This window comes from Ammospiza nelsoni, chromosome 18 (genome assembly GCF_027579445.1).
Source record: "Ammospiza nelsoni isolate bAmmNel1 chromosome 18, bAmmNel1.pri, whole genome shotgun sequence".
NCBI classification, from domain to species: Eukaryota; Metazoa; Chordata; class Aves; order Passeriformes; family Passerellidae; genus Ammospiza; species Ammospiza nelsoni.
Genome location: NC_080650.1, coordinates 12,016,634 through 12,040,567, shown reverse-complemented (window position 1 = coordinate 12,040,567; position 23,934 = coordinate 12,016,634). Strand labels below are relative to the sequence as shown.

The window sequence follows — 23,934 nt, the reverse complement described above, 5'->3', positions numbered from 1 at the left end:
GGGAAATGGGAGATAGAAACCAGCTCCTCCACTGCCCATTTCCAGTGAGCACTGGGCCTGCACCAGGACTGAACTGGAAAAATTTCAAACACAGATGAATCCAATTCAGAAAGCAAAAAAAAATAAATTTAATGCTGTTGTAAAGAGCACCACACTTTCAATTTGTAACCACAACAAAAGGCTTTTAAACTATTAAAGCACTGCCTTGCTGTAAAAAAAATAAAAAGGCTGCTTTATTGCAGATAATTGGCAAATCTGCCCTATCAACAGAGCTGGCTGGAGAGAGGAACACACTGCACTATTTCTAGATAATTTCAAGATTTCTATTCATTTCCCACTACAACTTTTACATTTTGCCCTGAAATTTTCATTTGGATCACTCAATGAAATAACCCCAGATGCAAGTCCTGCCCAAGAACAAGCCCAGCACTCCAAACCCTCTCAGTTACTGAATTTTCTACCAAGATGGCAATGAAATGCCCACTTAGCTTCCTGCTGGAGTGAAAAAAAACCCAAATCAACTCAAAATTCCCTTCCTGTTTAATACAGCAATGATCCCATCCTGGTTGCTCTGACACCAAGAGCATTTCAGTTGCTTTCCCTGATGGGTGCCATGAGCTGATGAGTGCAGTGCAGTAAATCCTCCAACACCTGACACCACTGAGCAAACCCAACAACCCAAACCCTAAAACAACCCACATTACAGACCACACCTGCTTCATTTCATTTAGAAAAGTTGTCCAAAGTCTTGCTCTCCTGAGCACAACAGGGACCAACAAGAAGCCTGTTGCTCACAAGGCCAATTTCCCCCTCTCCTGATACCTTCCACCACACCACACCTGGCTCCCAGCTCTTTCTACTCACACGTTTTTCCTTCTCAGATGTTCAACAGAGCCTCTCCACACAAATAACTCAGCTTCTTTGATGGACTCACATTCCACTTTGCCCTTTGGAATATTTCAGTATAGACACATGAGAAGCAGCAGCAGAGAATGGACAAGCTGTATTTTTCTAAATATACTTCTCAACAAGCCCATTCTGTAATTCTGGCCAGATATGGATCTAGCTGTAAAAATTAGCCTGGATATTCAGGAATGATGCATCAAAACCTTGCTGAAATGGAGCAACAATAGGTAGAATGCATATGGCATAGAAAAACTGTGAGAAATTAAATTAATGTACAATAAAAATAACTATTCACTAACCAAAAGCATTGTGACTGCTTTTTAGTGGCAGTAATGAGAGGGACATTTTGCTGTGCTCTCCCACATGAGTGAAAGCAGAAGGAGCTGGGGTTAAAAGCTGCTGCTGCCCCACGATGAATGTCTGGGAAGCAGGTGGTGGAGTGCAGAGCACATGTGGGAGGAAGCAGAGCTGGAGGCTGGCACAGCTCTAATGAAGTGGTGCTGAAGAGGCAGACGATTTCATAAGGAGAAAAACATCAGGAAACTGGTCAAAACACAGAATCTCATCTGAAAAAGCTCCACTGTGCTGGATAGCAATAGCCAGAACAAATTTGGGGAAGAGGAGGAGGGGGAGGCTGATCCCTCTCCAGAGCCCCAGATGTCTTTATGGTTGCCTAATGACAATTATACTCAACCAATTAAGACACTGCTATCACAGTTGCATTGTTAGTAAGGCTTTGGCCCTGAGTGTTGATGGCTGTCTAATTAGTGTTTGTGCAAAGTACAACTGCAACTAATATATAAACTGACAAATACACAAAAGAAAAACTGTTAACAGGAACATTTTCCAAACATTCGAGACTCCGCTCATTCAGTCCATGGCAGCAGCAAAGACAAACTGCTTTCCTTCATGGCTGGGGGACTGCTGGCACTGCAGAATTTCACTTCAAACCACAGGGTCAACAGGGCCCTTGCTGGGTTTCTGTTCAGACAGAATGCTGGTGCCACTCACTTTTGGTGCTGCCTCGAGCACACCCCTCCAGGGCAAGGCTCGCTGCACTAAATTGGGCTGGTCACCAAAGACTTCTGATAAAACCCACCAGAAACCAGTTTACATTTTCCATATTTTCTCTAAAGAGTCTGTAGCAAGGAAAAGGAAGGAGAAAGAACCCCCTTTGTTTCACAGTCAGGTCTGATTTCCAGAAGGCAAAGTCTGTTCGGTTTCCAGATACCTGCGGTGATCAACAAACCAAAAAAAAAACCCAACAACTTTGTTTCAGGCAGTCAGGGACCATCTGTTAATACTCAAAAGATCTTATTATGAAGTCCTTACAATGTCAGTGCATTTTATTGAAGTCAGTAGGAATTTTGCTGCAGTAACAGTCTCTGTTTAAGCAGATGCCTGTTGATAAGCAAGTAAAATAATGAGTATTTTGCATTGTCTTGCTCCAACAAGCACCTCAGAGCTTTCATCCTTATTCCACCACAAGCAACTCTCCAGTCCTTCCTGTGTTTAATTAAGGTATCAGCCAGTGTCCCCCTCAGCAGGCTCAGGAATAAGGCCCAATTAAAGATGCAAACCCAAGCCCAAACACCTTCAAATTGGTTCAGATTGACCCTGAGCTCCATCTTCTCTGCCAGCTCAAGTGAGACAGTGACAACTCAATGTCCAATTTCAAAACACCTCCCCTTCAGAACCATGGCATGTTGGGAGGTACCTCAATCACAACTAAAAACACTGGAATTCAAGGGATTCTAGCACCTTCTTTGTATTCCTCTGAAGTGAGGGATGAGTGAGGGACACTCAGAAACATCTACCACAGGATGAGGAGCCTCAAAGACTGGAAAAGGTAAAAGTTTCCCATTCTCACTCTCAGGTATTTGGATTTTGCCAACTCTAACCAACAGGTAGCTTGACTGAAGGATTCCTTAAGGAAAGGATTCAGGAAAAACTAACAGTAGCAGAAAAGAGCTACTTGACATGGCAGAAAGGAATATAAATAGAACACAATGGCCAAAAATAAAACACAAATGGAACAGGGAAGAGAAAATTTTCTATTACATAGCAGAAAGCTACACCATAAAGCACAAGGAAAAACAGATGGGGGTAAACCAAAACCAGAGTCTGAAACAATCCTAATGCTGGTAGAAGAATGCAGAGTAGAAAATTAATCGCCCTGATTTCATCCAAATGTACTTTTGGGCTGCTTGATATATGAGTGCAGCCATGAAAAATGTGACTAATGTGTCCCAAAATGGGTCTGGAAGCACTTTCAGATTTAGCATGTAGGAAATCCATTCTGAGCATCCTTGTGATCAGTTCCCAAACTCTTCTGCTGGGAACCCAACTTTCCAATTTACCAACCCACGCCCATCTGTGGAACCCTCACAAATATGGAGCTGCAGAGAGCTTCTACCTTATTTTTTAGGGCTTTATTTAGGAAATTATCCCTCAAGAAAGTGGGTTAAACTGCTGCAGTGTGTAGTTCTGCAGCTTAGCACAGTTATCTGTAACAAAATTAACATTTCACCATCCTCACTGCTTCTGCCTCACCTTCTATATTAAGTGCATGCAAATGTCATACCAAGGGAACAGAAACAAGCCAAAGGGTTGTACTGTAAGGAAAACATTTTAATGAACATTTATAAAAGCAGCAATTAGAAAAAGCCACACTGTTTCTAATAATTTGATTTTTAGGGCAAAAAATCTCCCATCCCCTAGCTCAAGGTTCCAGTGGCTTGCATCAGCCCAGGCCCATTAATTAAAGCAGCTCCTCTACCAAGGAAACAAATTACTGTGGGTACAGGAGAAAAAAAAATTATCTTTTCCATAAGAATTCAGGAGGCATTATGATGCAATCTGGGAAGGTACTGCTCCATCAGCCCTATCATGTCACAAAGGACAAAGAACAGATAAAAACAGTGGCTCCAGTTGCAGACAGAGGTGAGAAGACACCACTGGAGCATGCTGGAAATTGATCTGTTTGCTCTGGAAGGAACACAAACTGCAACAGGCTGCAAGCAGCAGAGAGGAGGGGCAGCACCTGAGCTCCAGGCACTGATAGTGACAGCCCAAAGAGTAAAAATGGAATCTTCAAGAAGTTTAGTAGAAAGAAGGATGGGTTTGTCTGGCCCTACTGGAAAACCAGGACTTACAAGCTCAAAATTATTGCTTGTGCCCGCAAAACCCAGAGGCAAACCAAGAGCTCCAGGCAGGTTGCAAAAGCAGCTTCCAGAGAGTCAGATCAGGCTTCATAAATGAAAAAAAAACCAAATCAACTCAAAACTCCCTCCCTGTTTAATACAACAATGATCCCATCCTGTTTGCTCTGACACCAAGAGCCTTCAGCTGCTTTCCCCGATGGGTGCCATGAGCTGATGAGTGCAGGGCAGGTAAATCCTCAACACCTGACACCACTGAGCACACCCAACAACCCAACCCCACTCTGGGTTTCACCTGAAAGGTTTTTTTTCAGGAGCTGGCAGAAAAGGCAGCCTGGCTGTCACTAACACCACCTTACCTAAGCCCCTGCTCATCTGTCACCTTCTGAACTCATGATGTCATTGCCCTGCTCAGGGTGGAAAGAGGAGCCCTAACACTGCCCCTTAACAATGAGTGAAGAGAGCACAAAAGGTCTGGGGAAGGTTGAAGGAAAAAGCAATTATTTTCACCTTCTGCTTTGTTTGACATCTTGGCTCGCAGTCACTGGGAGGGGAGGGAGAAACTATGAAAGTTGTGGCATCCTGGAAGTGAAATTTAGGCAATTAAACAAGGCAGGGGTTTATCCAGGCTGTTGGAAGTCTTCAGTTTGTTAACTTTGATTCATTTTCATTACTAATTAATATTTTGGTTTCCTCAGGTCTGCACACTGAATTAAGATGCAAGAGCTAATAATAAATACCTTGAGAATAACCCACAAGCCCTATAGCAAAAAATCCAAATTAGATGAGAGTTGACATGAAGTTTTTAAAAGTGCAGGAAAGCTTTTTCAAGCCTTTCGGGCTAGTTTCACACATCATTATGAAACTAAAGAGAGTGGCAAGCCCAGCTTCTAAAAAGTCATTTGCAGGTCACCTTTGAGCAGGAGCAAAGTGGAGTGGAAGGTGATGGAAGAGAACAAAGGAACTCACCATAAAGAAGCAGCTACTTGTGTGCAGATGTTGCTCAAAATGAGTTAAACTGAAAGGCCCAAATTGTTTGTGAGTGCTCCCAGAATGAAGAACTGTATAAAATCATGTCAGCATGAGAAATAAATGTCCAGATTCCCCTAAGAAACCACACAGGATATTTAGGAAGCTTTTCCTTAGCTTCTCATTGCCTTTATCAAGCATCACTTGGGGAAGCACCACCTGTGCCAGATGTGCCCCACCCTGAAAAGGGAGAAATGTGAATCTGTTGGTTTATCAAGACAATCAGCAGAGGAATATCACCAGTCCTAACTCCTCAAATCTCAAGGAAAGCTGGCAGTACTTAGGGGGGAAGGAGGAAAACATCTGAAATTAAAATTTCAAGAGCAGCCAGGGCTGATTTCCCAGTCTGTAAGAGGTGCAGGGACTCCTCACAGCATCTGCTAAATCAGTTTGTGGCCAAGCTCTTCACTACCAGGCCACCACTCAGTCATGCAAAACTGAAGAAAAAGAAGAAGATGATAGTTTACAGTTCTGGGTCTTGGGAAGGGTGCTCTGACTCTGGTCTGACTCTTTTGTTTTATTTGCAGAGCCATCACCAGGAGAAGTGAAGCCACAGTGCCTTTTCTGTAAGCATTAAAAAATTAACAGATACCCCTCAAAGCCCAGCTGGTGTGGTTTCAGGAGTGAGCTGTGAGGTGAGATGGGCACCAGCAGCACAAGGCAAGCTCACCCCAGGGCTCAAGAACAGCCACAGGTGAGTATTTCAGAGCCAGTCAGGAGCAACAGGCACAGGACATGCCATGGCATCCTCTGGAATGGCAAGGCCAAACAAGGACCAGATGCATGTTCTGAGATCACACTGTCCAGGAGGACCCAACCTCTGAGAAAAAGGTAGCAAAAGAAAAAAAGGTAGCAAAAAAGTAGCAATTTTACTGCCTGAACAAGCATTTGCTTTAAAAAGCCCCATATAAATCAAGATTTTAGTAAGAGAAAGTGAAGCAATGCAGGCATTCTGCACAGTAAGTGACAGCATCAGGCTCAGGGAGCCTCATCACCAGCAGGAGTTTCTAAAAGCCAAGCAAGCAGCTATATAATTGCTTTAAGTAAGCTCTGACTTCGGGCTGAAACTCCATTTGAATGGGGGATGAGGGGGAGAACATCATCCCTTTAGAGAAGATCCTTCGAGACGTGTAACTGTAGAAAGGCTGGCGAATCCAGCATTGATTGGGAGTGAGGTAACCACAAACACCGCTGGCTCAAATGAAAAGGGACTCAGGGGCTGACCCAGAAAACAAGCCTGGTAACCACCGGGATGAAATTTTAATGACAAACACAAGAAGCTCTGCGTGCAGGCCAGATTGAATTATCTGATGGCAGGCAGCACAAAGGGGAGCTGCTCGCTGCCACCTCGGCTCCCAGCTCAGGTTGCACTCAATCAATCCCTGAAATTCTGCCATCTCCTGGCCTCAGCCTGGCCAGCAGCGTGGGGACAAGGGAGAGTGCATGGAATAGGAGCGTTTCTCTGGGTATTTCTGTGCCTTTGCTTCCTTCACAGGTTAATAAAGAGCTGCTCCTGAACCACCTCAAACTGTGCCTCTATAAATCACAGCTGCTGGTTTAAGTCACTCTGCCCAAAACCTGTATCAATTCCCTTTCAGAAAGGTTAAAAAGCTCTACAGCAACTAAAATAAAAATGATTCTACTTTGCAGCAGTTTGAAGCAGGACAGTGAAGATGACAAGATCATGCCCAGCACATTTTGTTCCTGAGGGCTCTCACCTTCTCAGGAAGAAAAATCCTAAGGAAAGGATTTTTCATAAAAGATGTCTGTGACGAACTACCTGTTGTTGATGGTTGGGAATCCCCCTTTTGTCAGTGACACCCTGCTGCTTCCTGGAAGATGCCACCTGGATGGTGAAGAGGGGACATCGGAGCTGGCATGCAAATAAAGAAACCCCTCACCAAACCTAGCCAAAAACCCCTAAAAAATATGAGCCAACATGGAATTGGCAGATCAAAGTGATGTCTAGACGTGAGGAACAGAATCCAGTGTCTCCAAAGACCCTTTTTACACCTCACCCTAACCTAAAAAGATGTTGGCTGGACAGAGGACCTCGAATGTGGAACTGAAAAACTGGGAACCTCCTGATGCTCTCATGGGGATGGAAGCTCCAGCTCTGCCCACAGACCAGTGGACAAAGCTGCACTTTTCCTCCTCCTCTGTGCCATTCCTGGAGCAGCAGCAGCAGTATGAGTGCAAGCCCTCGGTTCTTCCCACCCGCGCTGATTTTAAATAAAGGCATTAAAAAGGAGAAAGATCTGCTACCCTGTTTATTTCACTGCCCTGTCAGCCTGACCTCAGTGCCAGGCAAAGTTCTGGCACAGAACATCAGCAGGGCCAAGTGCAGGGTCCTACCTTGGGCCATCACCACCCCAGGGAATGCTGGAGGCTGCACAGGGTGGACAAAGCCCTGGAGGTGCTGGTGACAGCAGCTGGGCACCAGCCCAGCCCAGGTGTGCCCAGGTGTGCAAGGGGCCAAGGGCACCTGAGCTGTCCCAGGGCAAAGCACTGGGCACTCCTGGGGCACCTCCAATCCTCTGCCCAGTTCTGGGCCCCTCAGGACAAAAAGGACCTGGAGGGGCTGGAGCGTGCCCAGGGAATGGGCTGGAGCACCAGGAGTGGAATTATGATCCAAAAACCTGCTACAAACTGAGCAGCCCTGAGCAGAAATAGAACATATTTGGAATAGAAAACATTCAGAATAGAAAATCCTTGGGAAATGCCCCACAATTCTGGATTAGCAGCACCAGGCCCTGCAAACTCACACATTCAGACACACAGGCCCCTCTGTAATCACTGATTATTCCCATGCAAAGCTGAGCACAGTGTTTGTGAAACAGGAGAGAGAATCATTAAATGCAACAGATAATTGATATTTATACTGAGAGGAGAATTGACTTTGTAAACCTCAGCTATTAAATTACTTCTTCAGCACTGAAAGAACACAACAGTTTGTTATTGATCACCAGATTCATTACACTTTTATGACAAATTTGAAAGCACAATGCCATTAAGTTCAATTTTATAAGCTGGGAGAGACAGGGGAGGGTTAGGGTTGGATTTAAAAAATAAAAACACAGCAAACAACAAAACCCCAACAAATTCCTCAATATCCTAAATACTTACCAAATCCACATAAAGTATTTCTATGCACAATTTGCTGATGCCCTCTGAAGTTTTAGTTATAAACTGAAGTCTCCCTTGTTTGATATTTACCATTTACCAATTTAAGAGACCAAGCAGAGTGAAGGACAAGCAGTAAACAGCAAAGGACATAACATAACTTTTGTGTTCTAATGCTCTAAACTCTTCATTTACTAACTAGGTAAATTCAAACAGCTGAATTTTAATTTCTTCATGTTGTTTTATCAAACACATGCTGACAGCTTCATAAAGAGATAATTCAATTTTCAGAGAAATTACTGGAAAGTCATTTAAGTGGACATCTTTTTTCCTAAAGGATACACACATGCAGAGTTCCCTCAGCGGTCTCTTACCTGCTCACCTGTTTTCAGGTATCTGAATTATTTAATTGTATCACACCCCTGATGTAAATTCACCAAGAGAATCAGGAGATACTGGAGGAACTGGAGAAGCAACATGAAAAGAGTGTGTGCAACTGTCAGGACCCAACTTCTCTGATACACCAAGCCAAAATATGGACTATTTGATTTAATATGCAGGATTCATAACCTTTGTTTATTAATACTTCAGAAATGTAATTTAATCTGTGTAACTATTTACTGCACGTTTGGATATAAATACAAAGAAGAAAATGAAAGAAAAGAAGAGCTGGAGGTTTTGGCAGCAGCATGAAGACAACTGGGTTTGCTGTCTGATAGTTTAGAGTCCTGCTCTCAGCTGTCCAAGAGCATTCAAAAGGATTTCCATGAATTAGAGTTTTCCAGGCATCTTTCTTATAACTAGTCTGTTAATTTTGAAGTATTTTAGAAGCAGTTTCCTCAGTCCCACACCATTAACATGAAGTGCTACCATTACACATTTAACTCTGGTATGTCAAGGACAATGTAATAATTTTATTTATATCATAATTTTTATTTACTCATGTAATTTCTGGAGGGTTACTAATTACTGAACCTGTGAAATTCAAATAGAACACAGGAAAGCCTCACACTTCCTGGGAGAATCACTGCAACCTCTTCTAAAAATTTGTGAGACTCTTAAAATTGTATTTAAGAGTATAAACCACATGAATAGATAACATTAAACCAAGGTCCAGAAAACTTCTATATTAGGAAAAGAGAAGTTTGAGTTTATCTATTCTGAGTGGGTTATTTTCCCCCCAGGTTGTCTTTTAAGTAAGAATGGAGAAAAGTAACAGTCCTTCTAAAGTTATTTTTGTGCTGTGACAAGATATCTTTGTGATTAAGAGATTTTTAGGAAAAAACATTAAAAAGGGGTTTTTTCCAGTAGATGTATAAAATGTTTAATACATTCTGGGTCCTTCCACAGCAAAACAATAGATGCAGTTCATCAAAAAGCACCTGAGTTTTTACAGGGACTACTTGTACATCAGATAACTTTTGAATAGTTCCATAAAAAATTGAACTGCTGAGGTAAATTGTAGATAAACATCCTCATCAGTCACTAAAGGACAGCCTGTCTCAGGAACTGCAGCTGAATCCATTCTTAACAGAATTAAGTTAATTAAGCAACAAACAGGTGCTGCTTTTGAATTTATTAAAGGAAGCACCTGAGATTTCAGATGGTGAAGGTGGAGTGAGCCCTACACAGACTGGTAAAGATGGAGTGGGCATTACACAGCTTAGTAGAGGTGGAGGGAGTATTACACAGCCTGGTAAGGATGGAGCAAGATTTACACACTCTGTTAAAGGTGGAGTGAGCATTAGACACTCTGGTGAAGATAAAATAAGCATTACACACTCTGTAGAAGGTGGAGTGGGCATTACACAGCCTGGTAAAGGTAGAGGGGGAATTACACACACTATGAAAGATGGAGTGGGCATTAAACACTCCGGTAAACGTGGAGTGAATATTACACACTCCAAAAAGGTGGAGTGGGAATTGCACACTGGTAAGGATGGAGTAGGCACTACACACTGTTGCAGTTGCAATGGACATTACACATTCTATAACACATGGAGTGAACATTACACACTATAAAAGGTGGAGTGGGCATTACACACTCTATTAGATGGAGTGGGCACTGCTGACCGTAGCAGGTGCAGTGGGCATTACACACTCTATAGAAGATGGAGCAACCTTTACACACTCTTAGAGGATGGAGGGGGCCTTACACACTACAGAAGATGGAGCAAGCTTTACACATTCTATGGAGGATGGAAGGAGCATTACACACTCTATAGAAGGTGGACTGGACATCACATACTCCATAGATGTTGGAGTGGGCATTGCACAGTCTACAGAAGGTGAAGTGGCACTACACACCCTACAAAAGATGGAGTGGACATTACACACTCTAGAGAGGATGGAGGAAGCATTACACACTCTGTAGAAGGTGGAGTGGGCATTACACACTCTATGGAAGGTGCAGTGGGCAGTGCACACTCTATGGAAGATGGAGTGGGCATTACACACCCTATAGAAGATGGAGTGGGCATTACACACTCTATAGGAGGTGGAGTGGGCATTACACACTCTATGGAAGGTGCAGTGGGCAGTGCACACTCTATGGAAGGTGCAGTGGGCAGTGCAGACCCTGCTGCAGCTGCAGTGAGCAATGCAGACTCTTTGGAAGGTGCAGTGGGCATTACACAGTCTATGGAAGGTGCAGTGGGCATTACACAGTCTATGGAAGGTGCAGTGGGCATTACACAGTCTACGGAAGGTGCAGTGGGCATTACACAGTCTATGGAAGGTGCAGTGGGCATTACACAGTCTATGGAAGGTGCAGTGGGCAGTGCACACTCTGTGGAAGGTGCAGTGGGCAGTGCAGACCCTGCTGCAGTGGGCATTACCCACTCTGTGGAAGGTGCAGTGGGCAGTGCCAGCCCCGTGCAGCCACAGAGGGCAGTGCCAGCCCCGTGCTCACCCTGCCATCACCACGCCGTCGCAGCAGTGGACGTCGCACAGGACGCGGCCGGGCTCGTAGTGCAGCTGGCTCACGGCACCCACACGGTTCTGCAGAGAGACACAGGGCTGGTGATCCCATTCCTTTATCCAGCAAAACCTGCTGCTGGCAAACTCCCAGCTTTGCTACTGCTACCCCAAAACCCCCCAGCAGCTTTCAGCTGGGAAAGAGGAGCTGCAGAACACAACACCAACCCTCGTCTCCCACTTGCTCTAAGCAGGTTCCCATTTTTCCCCATTCCAATTTTTCCCCATTCCAATTTTTCCCCAATTCCTTAATTTCCCTCTCACCTTCCAGTTGGTTTTCAGCATGTGCTCTCTGGCTCTGCAGTTTTTGAGGGCAAGCTTCCAGCAGGAGTGGTCAGAGATGCTCATGTCCAACAGGTATCCCTCCTCCTGGCACAGCCGGTACCACAACACTTCGTCTTCTGCAAGGATTTTCCATGTCCTGCTGACCTAGAAATCGATGTTTATATATGGATCTCTCATAAATGGATAAGGAAAAATGAGATTTTATATTTCAGATACTATTTAATATTTCATATTAAGATATAAATTAATACAGGTCTGTATAAAGATAAAAGTCTTACTTTAACAAATATATTTGTTCAGTCTTTATACACCTGAGTGTATAAAAACCCCAGACTTTTAACAAAAGGCTTGTTTTCTGTGGTTTCTTCAGGAAATAAATGAGTTTATACTCCACTGAAACTCCACATAACATAGACACCAGTTTAGTGGCCACACTGTCAACCTGAAATATCAGTGACTGGAAAATTTTGACAGGAAAAGCAGCAAGAAAACAATTAAGAGAGAATTGTGAGCTTAGAGCAAAAATATGAATATATTTTCATATTTGTAGCTAAGAAACCCTCTCAGATCACAGCACCATACCTCTGAAGTCTCACTGACAATGCCTGATTAGGGGTATGACATTAGTGATTTATAACCTATTGTATTACAGTATGCATAAATAGGAATGAATTATTAAGTTTTTCAAGCAGCCTCAAGTTGCTGCCCATTCCAGAGAGAACAGCTTCATCACAATCAATTGTGGGCTCAGAATTAAAGATTCAAGAGGTAAGAGCCAACTTAAGTAGCTTTTTTTTTTTTCCTCTGTAATTCTTAATTTAAAAAAACAGATGTAACCAATGAAAGCCACGACTGGTGAAAGCAGCAATCAATTGTGCTCTGGTTCTAAAAAGATTAAAAGAACCTTCTGAGACTGACATCATTTTTAGTAAGTTACAATTAAGCATCTAATGTTCATTTCAGTCCCCAGATTATGCCAAGAATCCAAGCCTCCCATGGACACAAACTCCCCCAGGACCATCTCTTTATATTTATTTGCCATTTTTTCCATAGTGACACACACAGAGAAAATGTTTAATATGATGAAAGAAGGGGCGATCTGAGTAACCTGCAAGTGTTTTCAAGGTTTGAGACTTACAGAGAAAAGCAGTGCTCAAATAGGAATATCCAAAGGCAGCAAAATGAACATTCTGGATCACCCAGAGCCCTCAGAGCAAAGTGGCAGAGGGAGACAATCCCCCTCCATCCTCTGACAAAGGAAACAACCTGCACAGGGCAAGAATAATGCCCTGAAATGACAGAACCAGCACTGAGGCTGCTCCAGCAACACACAGCACCCTGGAATCAAAGTGCTGAGCGCTCCTGTCCCTGGAGGGACACACTCAGCAACTTCAAAAGCACCAAACAGAGGCAATCCCAAATCCAAACCACTAGGAATTTGCTCTCAATTTGATTTAAAAGTAGGATAAATATCTGTGTTATTGCTCCAAGAATACAAAAAAAAAAAAAAAAAACCAAAACCCCAAAGCAGCTTTCTGCTGACACACCAAAAGAGCAGCTGTGGTGCAGGAGTGGAGCTCCCCAGGCAGAACCTCTGCCCCCTCCCCAAACAGCAGCAACATTTTCCTGACAGGGACAGGCTGAGCACACGCACAGGGAAGCACAGCCAAACCTGGCCAGCTCTTGCCTTGCTTTCCAAAAGAAAAATCAAAAATAAACACACACCTTTCAGCCTGCCAAAACAGACAATATTGCACAGACCTTTCAAGTTTCAAGGTCTTAAAAGCATTTTATAAAGACAGTAAAACAAAAGGGGGGGGAGCTACATAAAATTTTGACTGCCTTTTCAACTTTCAGGGGGAATAAAGATCCTATCCTATCCTGATTTTTTTCAATCAAATTACAGTGAACCCTGCTGCTTTACAAGCCTGAATTTCCAAAGGGTCCCTAACCCAGCCTTTCCTTACAGCCCCAAACTCACATGCCAATCCCTTGTAAAACCCCACTGAGCGAGGCTCAGCTGCACGAAATCACTAATAAAGAGTCTCAAGCATTTCACTTTACAGCACCACTGTGAGCTGCAGCATTAAAACCAGCCATTGGCTTCAAGTCAGCTTTATTAGATCTGCTTGACTTGGAGTTTCAGGTGAGGCCCCAAAAGCCAGGGCATTATGGCTTTATTTACATGCACCCAAAAGCTGGGTGCTGGAGAGGAGCTGAGATGTGCAAAGCTCTTGTTAAAACTGTTTCCAAATCTAAACTGCACAGAAACTGCAGCAAGGATCAATGACAACATCTTACAGACTTGTTTATAGATTTGGAGTCCTGAATTTAATTTTGTCTTCAGTGTTCCTATTATCTTTTTACAACTGTTCTAAGCAAAGAAAGTTTGGGTTCCCCTGAGCTCCACAGAGGGACAGTTTTATATTTTATAGTTCAGCAAGTAATAATGTTCTGAAGGACTTCAAAAGCTTTTGCTGACACAGGCTTTGCTATTTGGTTTTGCCTCTGGGGGATATTTTTCCCCCTAAAAAACCCCACCTCTTCCATCAAATCCAAAATTTCTTCTAATCCCATCTAAATCAACTGGCTCAAATCCTAATGAAGGTTTATTCATCCCTCTGCATCTGATAATGGTTTTTATTTCACTAGGTTTATTTTCTTCCCCAGACACACAAAGGCAGAGTCAAGGCTCATTTGCTGGGACCAGGGGCCTCAATTAGAACTCGCTGGACTTTGAGCTCAGTACAAAAAACAGTGCCAAGTGTTTAATCCAAAGCCATTCTGATGGAAGCTGCTCATCTTTTCTGCTCACAGCCCTGAGCACAAAATGGTTTGGCCTGGAAGGGACCTTGAAGACCACCCAGTGCCACCCCTGCCATGGCAGGGACATCTCCCACTGTCCCAGGCTGCTCCAAGCCCTGTCCAACCTGGCCTGGAACATTTCCAGGGATCCAGAGGCAGCCACAGCTGCTCTGGGAGCTTCATCCCAGCCTCTCCCCACCCTCACAGGGAACAATTCCCAATATCCCATCCATCCCTGCCCTCTGGCAGTGGGAGCCATTCCCTGTGTCCTGTCCCTCCATCCCTTGTCCCCAGTCCCTCTCCAGCTCTCCTGGAGCCCCTTCAGGCCCTGCAAGGGGCTCTGAGCTCTGCCTGGAGCCTTCTCCTCTCCAGGTGAGCACCCCCAGCTCTCCCACCTGGCTCCAGCCCTTGCAGCATCTCCTCCTCTGGTCTCACTCCAGCAGCTCCAGGTCCTCCTGATGTTGGGGACCCCAGGGCTGGGGCAGCTCTGCAGGTGGGGTCTCACCTGAGCAGGGCAGAGGGGCAGAATCCCCCCCTCTTTCCTGCTGCCCCTGCTGGGGGCTCAGCCCAGGGCAGGGATATCCTTCCCCATCCATTTCTCTGCACTCTCTGGGAATCACAAGGAGGTTGGATGATGGCTTTTACCCATAAACAACCTTGATGCAAAACCATGCTCAAAAAAACACATTCAATTTTCTTTTTATAAATGTATAAACATTAAAGCCTCAACAGTTTGACAATCCCAGAAGCCCTGGAAGCAAGCAGCTGAAATTCTTGATTTATGCATGACAATTCATTCCTAAATTCCTAGAAACAGTCTCCCTTGCCCTAGATCCATACACAATTCCTGTGTTGGTAAACACTTCTAAACCTTCTCTAAGATGAAAACCAAACAGGTCAAGGGAATTTCCCATTAACAGGTCAAGGGAATTTCCCATTGATCTGTTCAGAAACAAAACTGCCAAAATTCAGTGTTGCTGAACTCAAACACATCCCCTCATCACCAAGCTGAACCATAAAGGCCATGGGTAAATTAAATGTATTTACAGTGGGTAAAATAAATGTATTTACAGTATCAGCCCTAAATCACACAAGGACATTTCAGTTTGTGACATTTGTGGTGTTGGGATTGTTTTCCTTTCCCTCTACACCCTGACCAGGAGGAAGGAGTGACTGCTTGCTCCCAAACCTGCTCACAGCCACAGGAGAGTCATTCATGGTACAGATATTTCTGCCAATGGTCAGAACACCATCAGAAAGTGCTCACAGCGCATAATTCTGCCTTACCCTGGCCTGTTCTGTGCTACATGAAGCCCTGGATACTTTTCTCCTTGAATTCAAAGGAGATATCAAGGAGAATCTGGGGGATTCAACAGGGATTGGTCTGGTGGATGCTGCTGAATGTCACCCCCCTACTGCAGACCCAGCAGAGCTCAGGACATTTATTTACAGACTTCTGTACTTCCAGTGCCACACAGACAGGCTGTGGTTTACACTACTAATTCCAAAAATCAAAGAAAAGCTGCGGGGGAGCAAGGGAGAGGGAAATATCAAGGTGAAATTCAAGTTCTCCAGACAGTCTGTGGTGTGATTAAATCTCAGAGAGGCTCTGCAGTCAGGCTCCTTTCCTGTTAGCTGGTTACCAATTTGGCATAAAGAACCAAGCAAACAGGTTTTCTCCAAAAGCACTCACAAGGATCATGATGCCAATTCCACCAACTGGCCCAATTTCACTGAAATCCCAAGGCACCTTAATAAAAAAAACCTTTCTAGGATAACACCATAAAGCAGCAGGGTTTTCCATGGAACAGAAGAGGGCTTCCCCCCTTCTAAAACAAAACCACCAGGAGAAAAATGAAAATGCTATTTATTTTTATGGCTCTGCTTTTTATTTGAACAGTTAAAAAGAAGCCAGCTCTGCACTGGATATTCATCTGATTGGGAAAGCCCTGTGAAACACTGGGCACTTGCTCAGCTGCCACAAAGGAACAGTGACTTGGGAACAGGAGAATGAGAAATGTGGAAAATTGTCTCTGTTAAAACACATCTTATGAGAACAGGTTCAAGCTAAAAAGCAAAGTGAATGGCAGAGAAATCCAGTCCAGCCCTAAGCACAGGGAAAAGGAGCAGCCTTAGCAGCCAATCTTTTTACTATGCCATGAGGTAAAGTGATCATGCCTAAGGAGGGGGGAAAAGAGAGTGAAAGAAAAACCTTAAACTAATCCACTTCAAAAATGCAACCCTGTTCCATGTCATGGGCTGTGGCCTTTACTGATGGCATATCTCAACCCCAAGGGACAGAAACTTGAGTACATCTGAAAGCTTCCCTGTCCTGGACAGCACCAAAAAATAATCCTAGAGAATTTTCCCCTCTGCAAGAGCAGTCCTGCACAAGGAATTCATTTTCTTTAAACAGCCCCTGTCTCTAAAAGGCATTAGCAACTCAAAGATTTAAGCAATAACCACTTGTAGCTATTTAACACTACAACACACTCACACTGAACATTAAAAGCCCAATTTCCTTTCAATGCCTGGACCATCTGCAGAATATTTAAGTTCAGCCATCCTCAACACACCCTGTCTGTCACTTCTCAGTTTTCACATATTAACATTTTTCTCTTCCACTCAAACCATGCCCTAGACTGTTTGTAACACAGAGAATGGTTTTGGTTGGATTTTGTGAGGTTGCAAGATGAGCTCTGTATGTGAAAGTTAATGACCACCAGCCTGGAACCCTAAACAGTGGCCACAGGAGAAGCTGGAATTATATCCACAATATTCTGCTTGATTCCACTGGGTAATCAGCACTTGCCAATTAAGCTGGCTTTGAAGACTCATTGAGAGAGGATCTTCATCAGTGTGTGAAGAAAGGAAATAAAGAGGCCCAGCAGTGTGGGCTGAACAATCCTGAGTAGAATGAGGTGAGAGTGAGTGTTTCAGTAAAGTTCTGGAAGAGACTGGGAGTTTACAACTACACGTAAATTAAGGACCATGCCTGAGTTCAGACTGCTGAGAGCATTATCTGAAAGTATCAGAAAAGAAAAATATAAACCCCTTGCAGGGCTGGGGAGAGGAAATCAGGGTCATTTAAGAATTTAGCCTCACATGGAAATACTACAGATAAAAAGTTGCTACTCCAATGTCTGTGGTTCAATTCCATGCTGGAAACTGGGAGGAGCAGCTCTTGCCATGCCCTCAGCACTGCCAAGTGCTGAGTCCTAAACACTGCAAGACACTGACCTGAATCAAAAATGCTTCAAAACACTCACTCAAATCAAAATATCTCTGCACTATTTATTTTCAATTCTAAGGCCTTGCTGCTGCCCAAGCCACAGATGTTTTATTTAACTCTGCTCAAGTGCAGCTGTAAATCCAGCTCATGTACCATCACATTTCCAATATCCAGCTTTGGAACTGCCTCCTGTGAGTGAAAGCACAACCAGCCGAGTTCCTTGGTGAAGAAGGTCAAGGTGCCTGGTTTTTCACTATTTCTGCCAGTTTTTACTGGAATCAGAGCAGCAAACTGCCAGCAGCACTCACCTGAGCACACCTGCCCAGCTCAGCCTTGCCCAGGTACTGGAATATCTTCAGTGCCAGCTCGTAAGGCAGCTGCACGTCGAAAAAAGGAACCTCATTGATTTCATTCTGGGAAGGAAAAAGGAGAAAATAATTGGTGAGGCTGGTTGAACACACAGCTTGACAGCAGGAGAAGTTACCATGGTATGGAGGAGGAATGGTGTGTCCTCAGGGCCACCACAGCTCCATGAAAATATCAGCTTTTCTGCCTCTCCCCCATTTCATGGCCCTTTAAAGGGCAGAGAAAGGCAGGACACAAGTTCTAGTGAAACAGTTTGGCTAAAGTGCCAAAAACACCCAATCAATGATCACTTTGAAGACATATGCCCATTGTTAACTTCACCAGCAAGATTTCAATCTATTTCAATGTATTTTCCACCTATGATGGAAAAATGAACAAATATTTTAAATAAAACTGAATGGAGATAATATTGGCTTCTTTCATTACTAATATAAAAATGTTATTTTAATAAGAAATGTTCCTCCTTTAACTAATTGATCACCTCAATCTAAAAAGTGAAGCCAAATCCATCAATTTAAGCTAACAGCTAAATGCAGCACATAGATTTTTCCTAGATGTACTCTGTTTGGTTTAATTACATAATTATTGCATCTTCTTTATGCAGTTATCGCAACAAGATTTATCTTTGCTGTTATCCTGTCTAGATATTCACAATTTTTATACTCTATAATAGAGAAAGAGCTTAATCATCCGATTCTATTTCTATAATATATTAATTTCTATAATATATATATATATTTCTATAATATATAACTATTTCTACGTCACCAGTTTTGTTCTGCAGCGTTCTCTCTGGTTTCTGTCCCCCCACAGGTGCTCCTGATCATTGTCCATCAATCCTCATGCACAAAATCAGCTGCTCAGTGTAAACCCACCTGCACTGTTTGCCTTCAGAAGCTCAAGATCATCTCCTGGGGACTTTGGTCTTTGTTTCTTTGAAGGTCTGGTACCTTTGCTTCTTTGCAGGTCTCTCCTACAGCTTCTCATTCAATTCTGGACCATTTGCAGCACCAAAGTAGAATAGAAGGGATATTCTGGGTTTATTTAAAGCAGTTCCTCAGGGAAATCCCAATATAATGTGGTGGTGTGGTTTTTAAAGGATAAGACACACTCAGGACAAGACAACCTAAACACAGGCAAGTGTTTAGGGCATGGGCAATGCTCCCATCAGGTCTTTTATCAACAAAACCTCATTTCACACACACTGGAACCTCCCACTTGATCTAAAGTTCCTTAGAGCAGGAGCTGCAGCCAGCCCTGCTGCTGCCCTCCCTCCTCACCCCCAATTTCCCTGCACAAGCAGCTCCTTGTCCCTGCCCCGTGCTGGGGCCGTGGCTCCGCAGGCTCTGCTTTGCTTTGGAGTGCTGTAAATCCCAGCCGTGCCCAGCGGGGACACCCAAGGAAAGCACAAAGGGAGGCTCTCCTTGGCTCCGAGCTGGCCAGGTGTGATCCTGCTCCGGAGCCGCTGGGCAAGGGCTGTTAGCTCCGGGCTTATAGCTCAGGCACGGCAGCACCACGGGTGAGCTCCTTCCAAACTGGGCTTGACTCGTGTGCAAGAGCAGATCTGGGCTGGCTGGGGCACACCGGGGTCTCACTGCAAGGAATCAGGGCTGCAGGCACAGCAGTGCTCACACAAGGCTCAGCACCAACGGAGGAAAGGAGGGGAAAAGAGCAAAAAACTTCCAGGGATCCAGGGCCTGCCCACCCTGCCAGGGAACAATTCCCAATTCCCAATATCCCATCCATCCCTGCCCTCTGGCACTGGGAGCCATTCCCTGTGTCCTGTCCCTCCATCCCTTGTCCCCAGTCCCTCTCCAGCTCTCCTGGAGCCCCTTCAGGCCCTGCCAGGGGCTCTGAGCTCTCCCTGGAGCCTTCTCCTCTCCAGGTGAGCACCCCCAGCTCTCCCAACCTGCACAGGCTTTTTATAAATTGAGCTGCACAAGGATTTATACCCTGCTTCAAATAAACCCAGAAGTGCCTTTTTTTCTGCTTTGGTGCTGCAAAGGGTCCAAGTTTAAATGAAGAGTAGCTGTAGAAGAAACCTACAAAGAAGCAAAGGAATGGGGGTTAGGAAGTGCCAAGAGGGGATGATCCTGATTTAGGATCTGAGGTTCTGGAGGCACAGCACAAACTCCTACTGATTCCATTCTGTGAAAAACGCCAATCACTTGCTTTTAAAATTTTAGAAGTTTAATACTAATAAAATAGTTATAAAATAGTTAATGTTATAAAATAGTTACAAAAATAGTAATATAATTAGAGTAATAATAACTTGGACAATTTGAATTAGGACAATATGAGACAATAGAGGCAAAGAGTTACAGACAGTCCAGGTACCTCTTTCTGGGCAGCAATAGCCCGAAAAAGGACCCCCCATTAACAGAGGATTAACCCTTAAAAGCAACAGCCTGTTGCATATTCATACACCTCATACATGATGCATAAATTCCATTCAAACACAGGATTCTGTCTGGGCAGTGTTAACTTCTTCCTCTGAATCCTGACAGCACCTTCGAGGCGGGAAGAAGTTAATTTCTCCTGATAATGGGCAATAAATTCTTTTTCTCTGAAAGACTGAGGTGTCCTGGGGCTGCTATCTCACTGCAAGTCCTTTCTTTAAAAAAAGTACCCTACATAGCATAGTTTCTATTTTAACATTTTTTTTTATAACCCAAAACTATATTTACCACACTACTTAAGACAATTAATACAGCATTACTTTCTAACACAACACATATAACATTCATTTTAATATTTGTGAAAAGCCAACCATAAAATACGCATTTTTCACACATTCTAATGCAATCCTAACATTAGGGGCACAGCCAGGTCTTCCCACACCCCAAAAATTCCTGCAGCCTGTCCTCAGCACAAGGAAGCAGGGATGTTAAGTCAGCACCAGTCTGTCTAAAAGTCTACTGGAATGAGTCCAAAACTCAAATACAACCAGCCCCTCTGAGACAGATTCGGGCTCCTGTGTGCTAATGGAGCACTAATTCTGTAAAATGGATTAATTTGTGCCTTGCAGACAGAAATTTAATCTGTTCCTTTTAATTTTTTTAAGCAAAGAGTAATTAGTCATAGTGAGGTTAGTGAGAACCAAGAAAATTGGTTTCCCCCTTAGTTTTCCTATACTGTAAATAACATCTCTATGGCATTTAGAGGATTTACCAAAGTAACTTTTATCTGGTTCAGAAAGGTATTTAAGACTATTTCCAAATTACCCCCTTTATTTAAAGAATTAAACTTGTTTTCTTACTACGCTGCTGTGTCACAAGGCAGGATATCCTTAATTCCTGCACTCACATCAAATGCCTGAGTAAACAACAAAAAATCTTAAAAGAAAAAAGATATTATTTCATAGAACCATGTCATATCTCGAGTTAGAAGGGACCCTCGAGGATCACCGAGCCCCGCATAGGACACCCCAACAATCCCACCCCGTGCCATTACAGAGGACAGGCAGATTCTGAAGGGTTAAAACTTTGTAAACGGATGTATATTCAAAAGATGAGGTTATAAACAAGCACACAGAAACACAAATTCAATGTCCCCGTTTGCTCGCCGCTCCCAGCGGCCCCTCAGCCGAGCCCTCTCCGTGCTCCGGTACCGGCCCCACCGCGACCCCGCCCGGGGCCCGGCCCGTCCCCGCCGCAGCCCCAGGGCCGCCCCCGGCCCCGCGCAGCCCTACCAGGTCTCGGATCAGCTGTCCCAGCAGATCGTCCCCATCTCCGGCTTCCCCATCCGCGGGTTCCCCGGCGGGCCGGGCGGGCGCCGGGCTGCGGCGGGCCGGGGCGCTGCCGGCCAGCAGCCCGCGGGCCAGCGCCAGGTACCCGGGCTCGGCCGGGGGCTCCCGCGGGCTCTCTCCCGGCCTCTCCGGCGGCTCCTGAGGGGGCTCATCCCGCCGCCGCCGCTTCGCGCCCCCGGCCCGCTCCTCTCGCCGCCGGGGCCGCTCCCGCTCCGCCGGCACCGCAGCCATGGCGGCGGGGCCCGGCCCGGCGCGGCACGGAAACCGCGCCCCGCGCCCGCGCGTTCCGCCGCCACAAGGTTCCGCCGCCGCTGCCGGGACCGGGACGGTGCCTGGGAATGGAGCCGTTGTTCGGGCCGGGGCCGTCGTTTTGTGGTCCCCACACGAGGGCCCAGCCTGGCTCTGGAGAGCCGCAGGCGGTCTAGCGGGGCCGCGGGGACGGCAGGGTCGGTCTGGGCTCCGGGCGCCGCTGGGCGCCCTCAGCCCCTTCACAGCCATGGCCGGGGACCGCGTAGGGGCCCGCTAGGAGCCCTCAGCCCCTCACAGCCATGGCCGGGGACAGGGCAGGGTCCCGCTAGGAGCCCTCAGCCCCTCACAGCCATGACCAGGGACAGGACAGGGTCCCGCTGGACACCCTGAGCCCCGCTGGGAGCCCTCAGCCCCCTCACAGCCATGGCCGGTCCCTCAGGGAGAAGCCTTTCCCACGGGACGGTTGCTGCCCATGGAAGTGGCCGCTCTGAGTGACCAATATGCCGCTCTGAGTGACTAATGCACCCCTCTGAGGCCATTTTTCCCTTTCTCTTGGCCATGTCTGAAGCCCAGTGGGTGGGCAGGGATGGCCCCACTGCTGCCGCGCCCACCACACCTGCTGGGAAGGGGTTTTGCTGTTTTTATCACACCCATCTCCTGCGGTCACCACAGCCTGAGAGCTGCCATTTAGATGGTATTTTGGAGAGGACACGAAGCTGGCTCAGTTCCTCTCCACTATCAACACACCTTGGTGCTCCAGGGCTGGGTTCAAATGATGCTGAACCGCAGCTGCGAAGCCTCTGCACCTTCAGCCAGTCCAGCTGCCCAGGGAAGCCATGAATAGTCAAGTCTTCAGATGATTCCTTGAGGAGCCCTCAGGAATCAGAGGAAACAGAGCAGGTAAGGGATGTGCTGGTGTCAGTCAAACGGTTGGTCCTTCTAGAACAGAGTGTAAAGCACAGCCCGTGGTCTCAGCAGCAGCTTGTGCAGTTACCCCCACCCTGGTGTCGAGCTCTGCCTTCCCCACTGACCACTTGCTGGTTTCTCTCCTCTACAGCTTGCCTGTGGTGTTTATAAAACCCAACTTCACGAACAGGTGTCCAGAAAGAACCCTACCTCGTTTAGGGGAGGAACTCCTGCATGTAGAAACCCTGCAACAGACAGGTGGGTGAATGCTGGCCATGCCTGGCCTGTGTGCTGGAGCCCAAAACCCCCTGCCCTGGGCTGAGCCCCCAGCGTGGGCAGCAGGAAAGGAGGGGGGGATTCTGCCCCTCTGCCCCGCTCAGGTGAGACCCCATCTGCAGAGCTGCCCCTGGCTGTGGTGTCCCCAGCATCAGGAAGGACCTGGAGCTGCTGGAGTGAGACCAGAGGAGGCCATGGAGGTGCTCCAAGGGCTGGAGCCAGGCTGGGAGAGAGAGCTGGGGGTGCTCACCTGGAGAGGAGAAGGCTCCAGGGAGAGCTCAGAGCCCCTTGCAGGGCCTGAAGGGGCTCCAGGAGAGCTGGAGAGGGACTGGGGACAAGGGATGGAGGGACAGGACACAGGGAATGGCTCCCAGTGCCCAAGAGCAGGGATGGATGGGATATTGGGAATTGTTCCCTGGCAGGGTGGGCAGGCCCTGGCACAGGGTGCCCAGAGCAGCTGTGGCTGCCCCTGGATCCCTGGCAGTGCCCAAGGCCAGGCTGGACATTGGGGCTGGGAGCAGCCTGGGACAGTGGGAGGTGTCCCTGCCCATAGCAGGGGGTGGAATGGGATGATATTTAAGGTTCTTTCCAGCCCAAACCAGTCTGCCATTCTCTGATTTGTTTTCCCTACAAAGCAATCACTTGCAGGAACTTAGGGGAGGGGTCTCCCTGGGGTGCACAGGCTGGTGAGCCCTGCCAGAGGTGGGACTGCAGTCCAGAACCTGCCCCTGCAGCAGGACATGGGGCAGCTCCAGGGAGGGTGCATGGGCTGGGGAGATTTGCCAGGAGGTTCACAGCAGCTTCTCTGCAAAGCAGGGTGGGGACGGGGCCAGTTTGGGGTGATTGCTGGCCCAGAGCGAGTCCCCCGTCCC

The 23,934-nt window shown here is 46.1% G+C and overlaps 1 protein-coding gene across 1 annotated transcript in view; it reads right to left on the bottom strand.

Moving 5' to 3' along the window:
• Positions 1-21,862, bottom strand: part of FBXW8 (F-box and WD repeat domain containing 8) — a 61,595-nt gene extending 39,733 nt beyond the window's left edge. Inside the window, exons 1-4 of the mRNA XM_059485447.1 lie at positions 21,575-21,862; positions 17,826-17,930; positions 11,460-11,624; positions 11,131-11,219 (exon numbers count right to left, since the gene is read on the bottom strand). Coding sequence (XP_059341430.1) covers positions 11,131-11,219; positions 11,460-11,624; positions 17,826-17,930; positions 21,575-21,862 — 647 coding nt within the window. The remainder of the gene's footprint in view (positions 1-11,130; positions 11,220-11,459; positions 11,625-17,825; positions 17,931-21,574) is intronic.
• Positions 21,863-23,934: the final 2,072 nt, after the last annotated feature.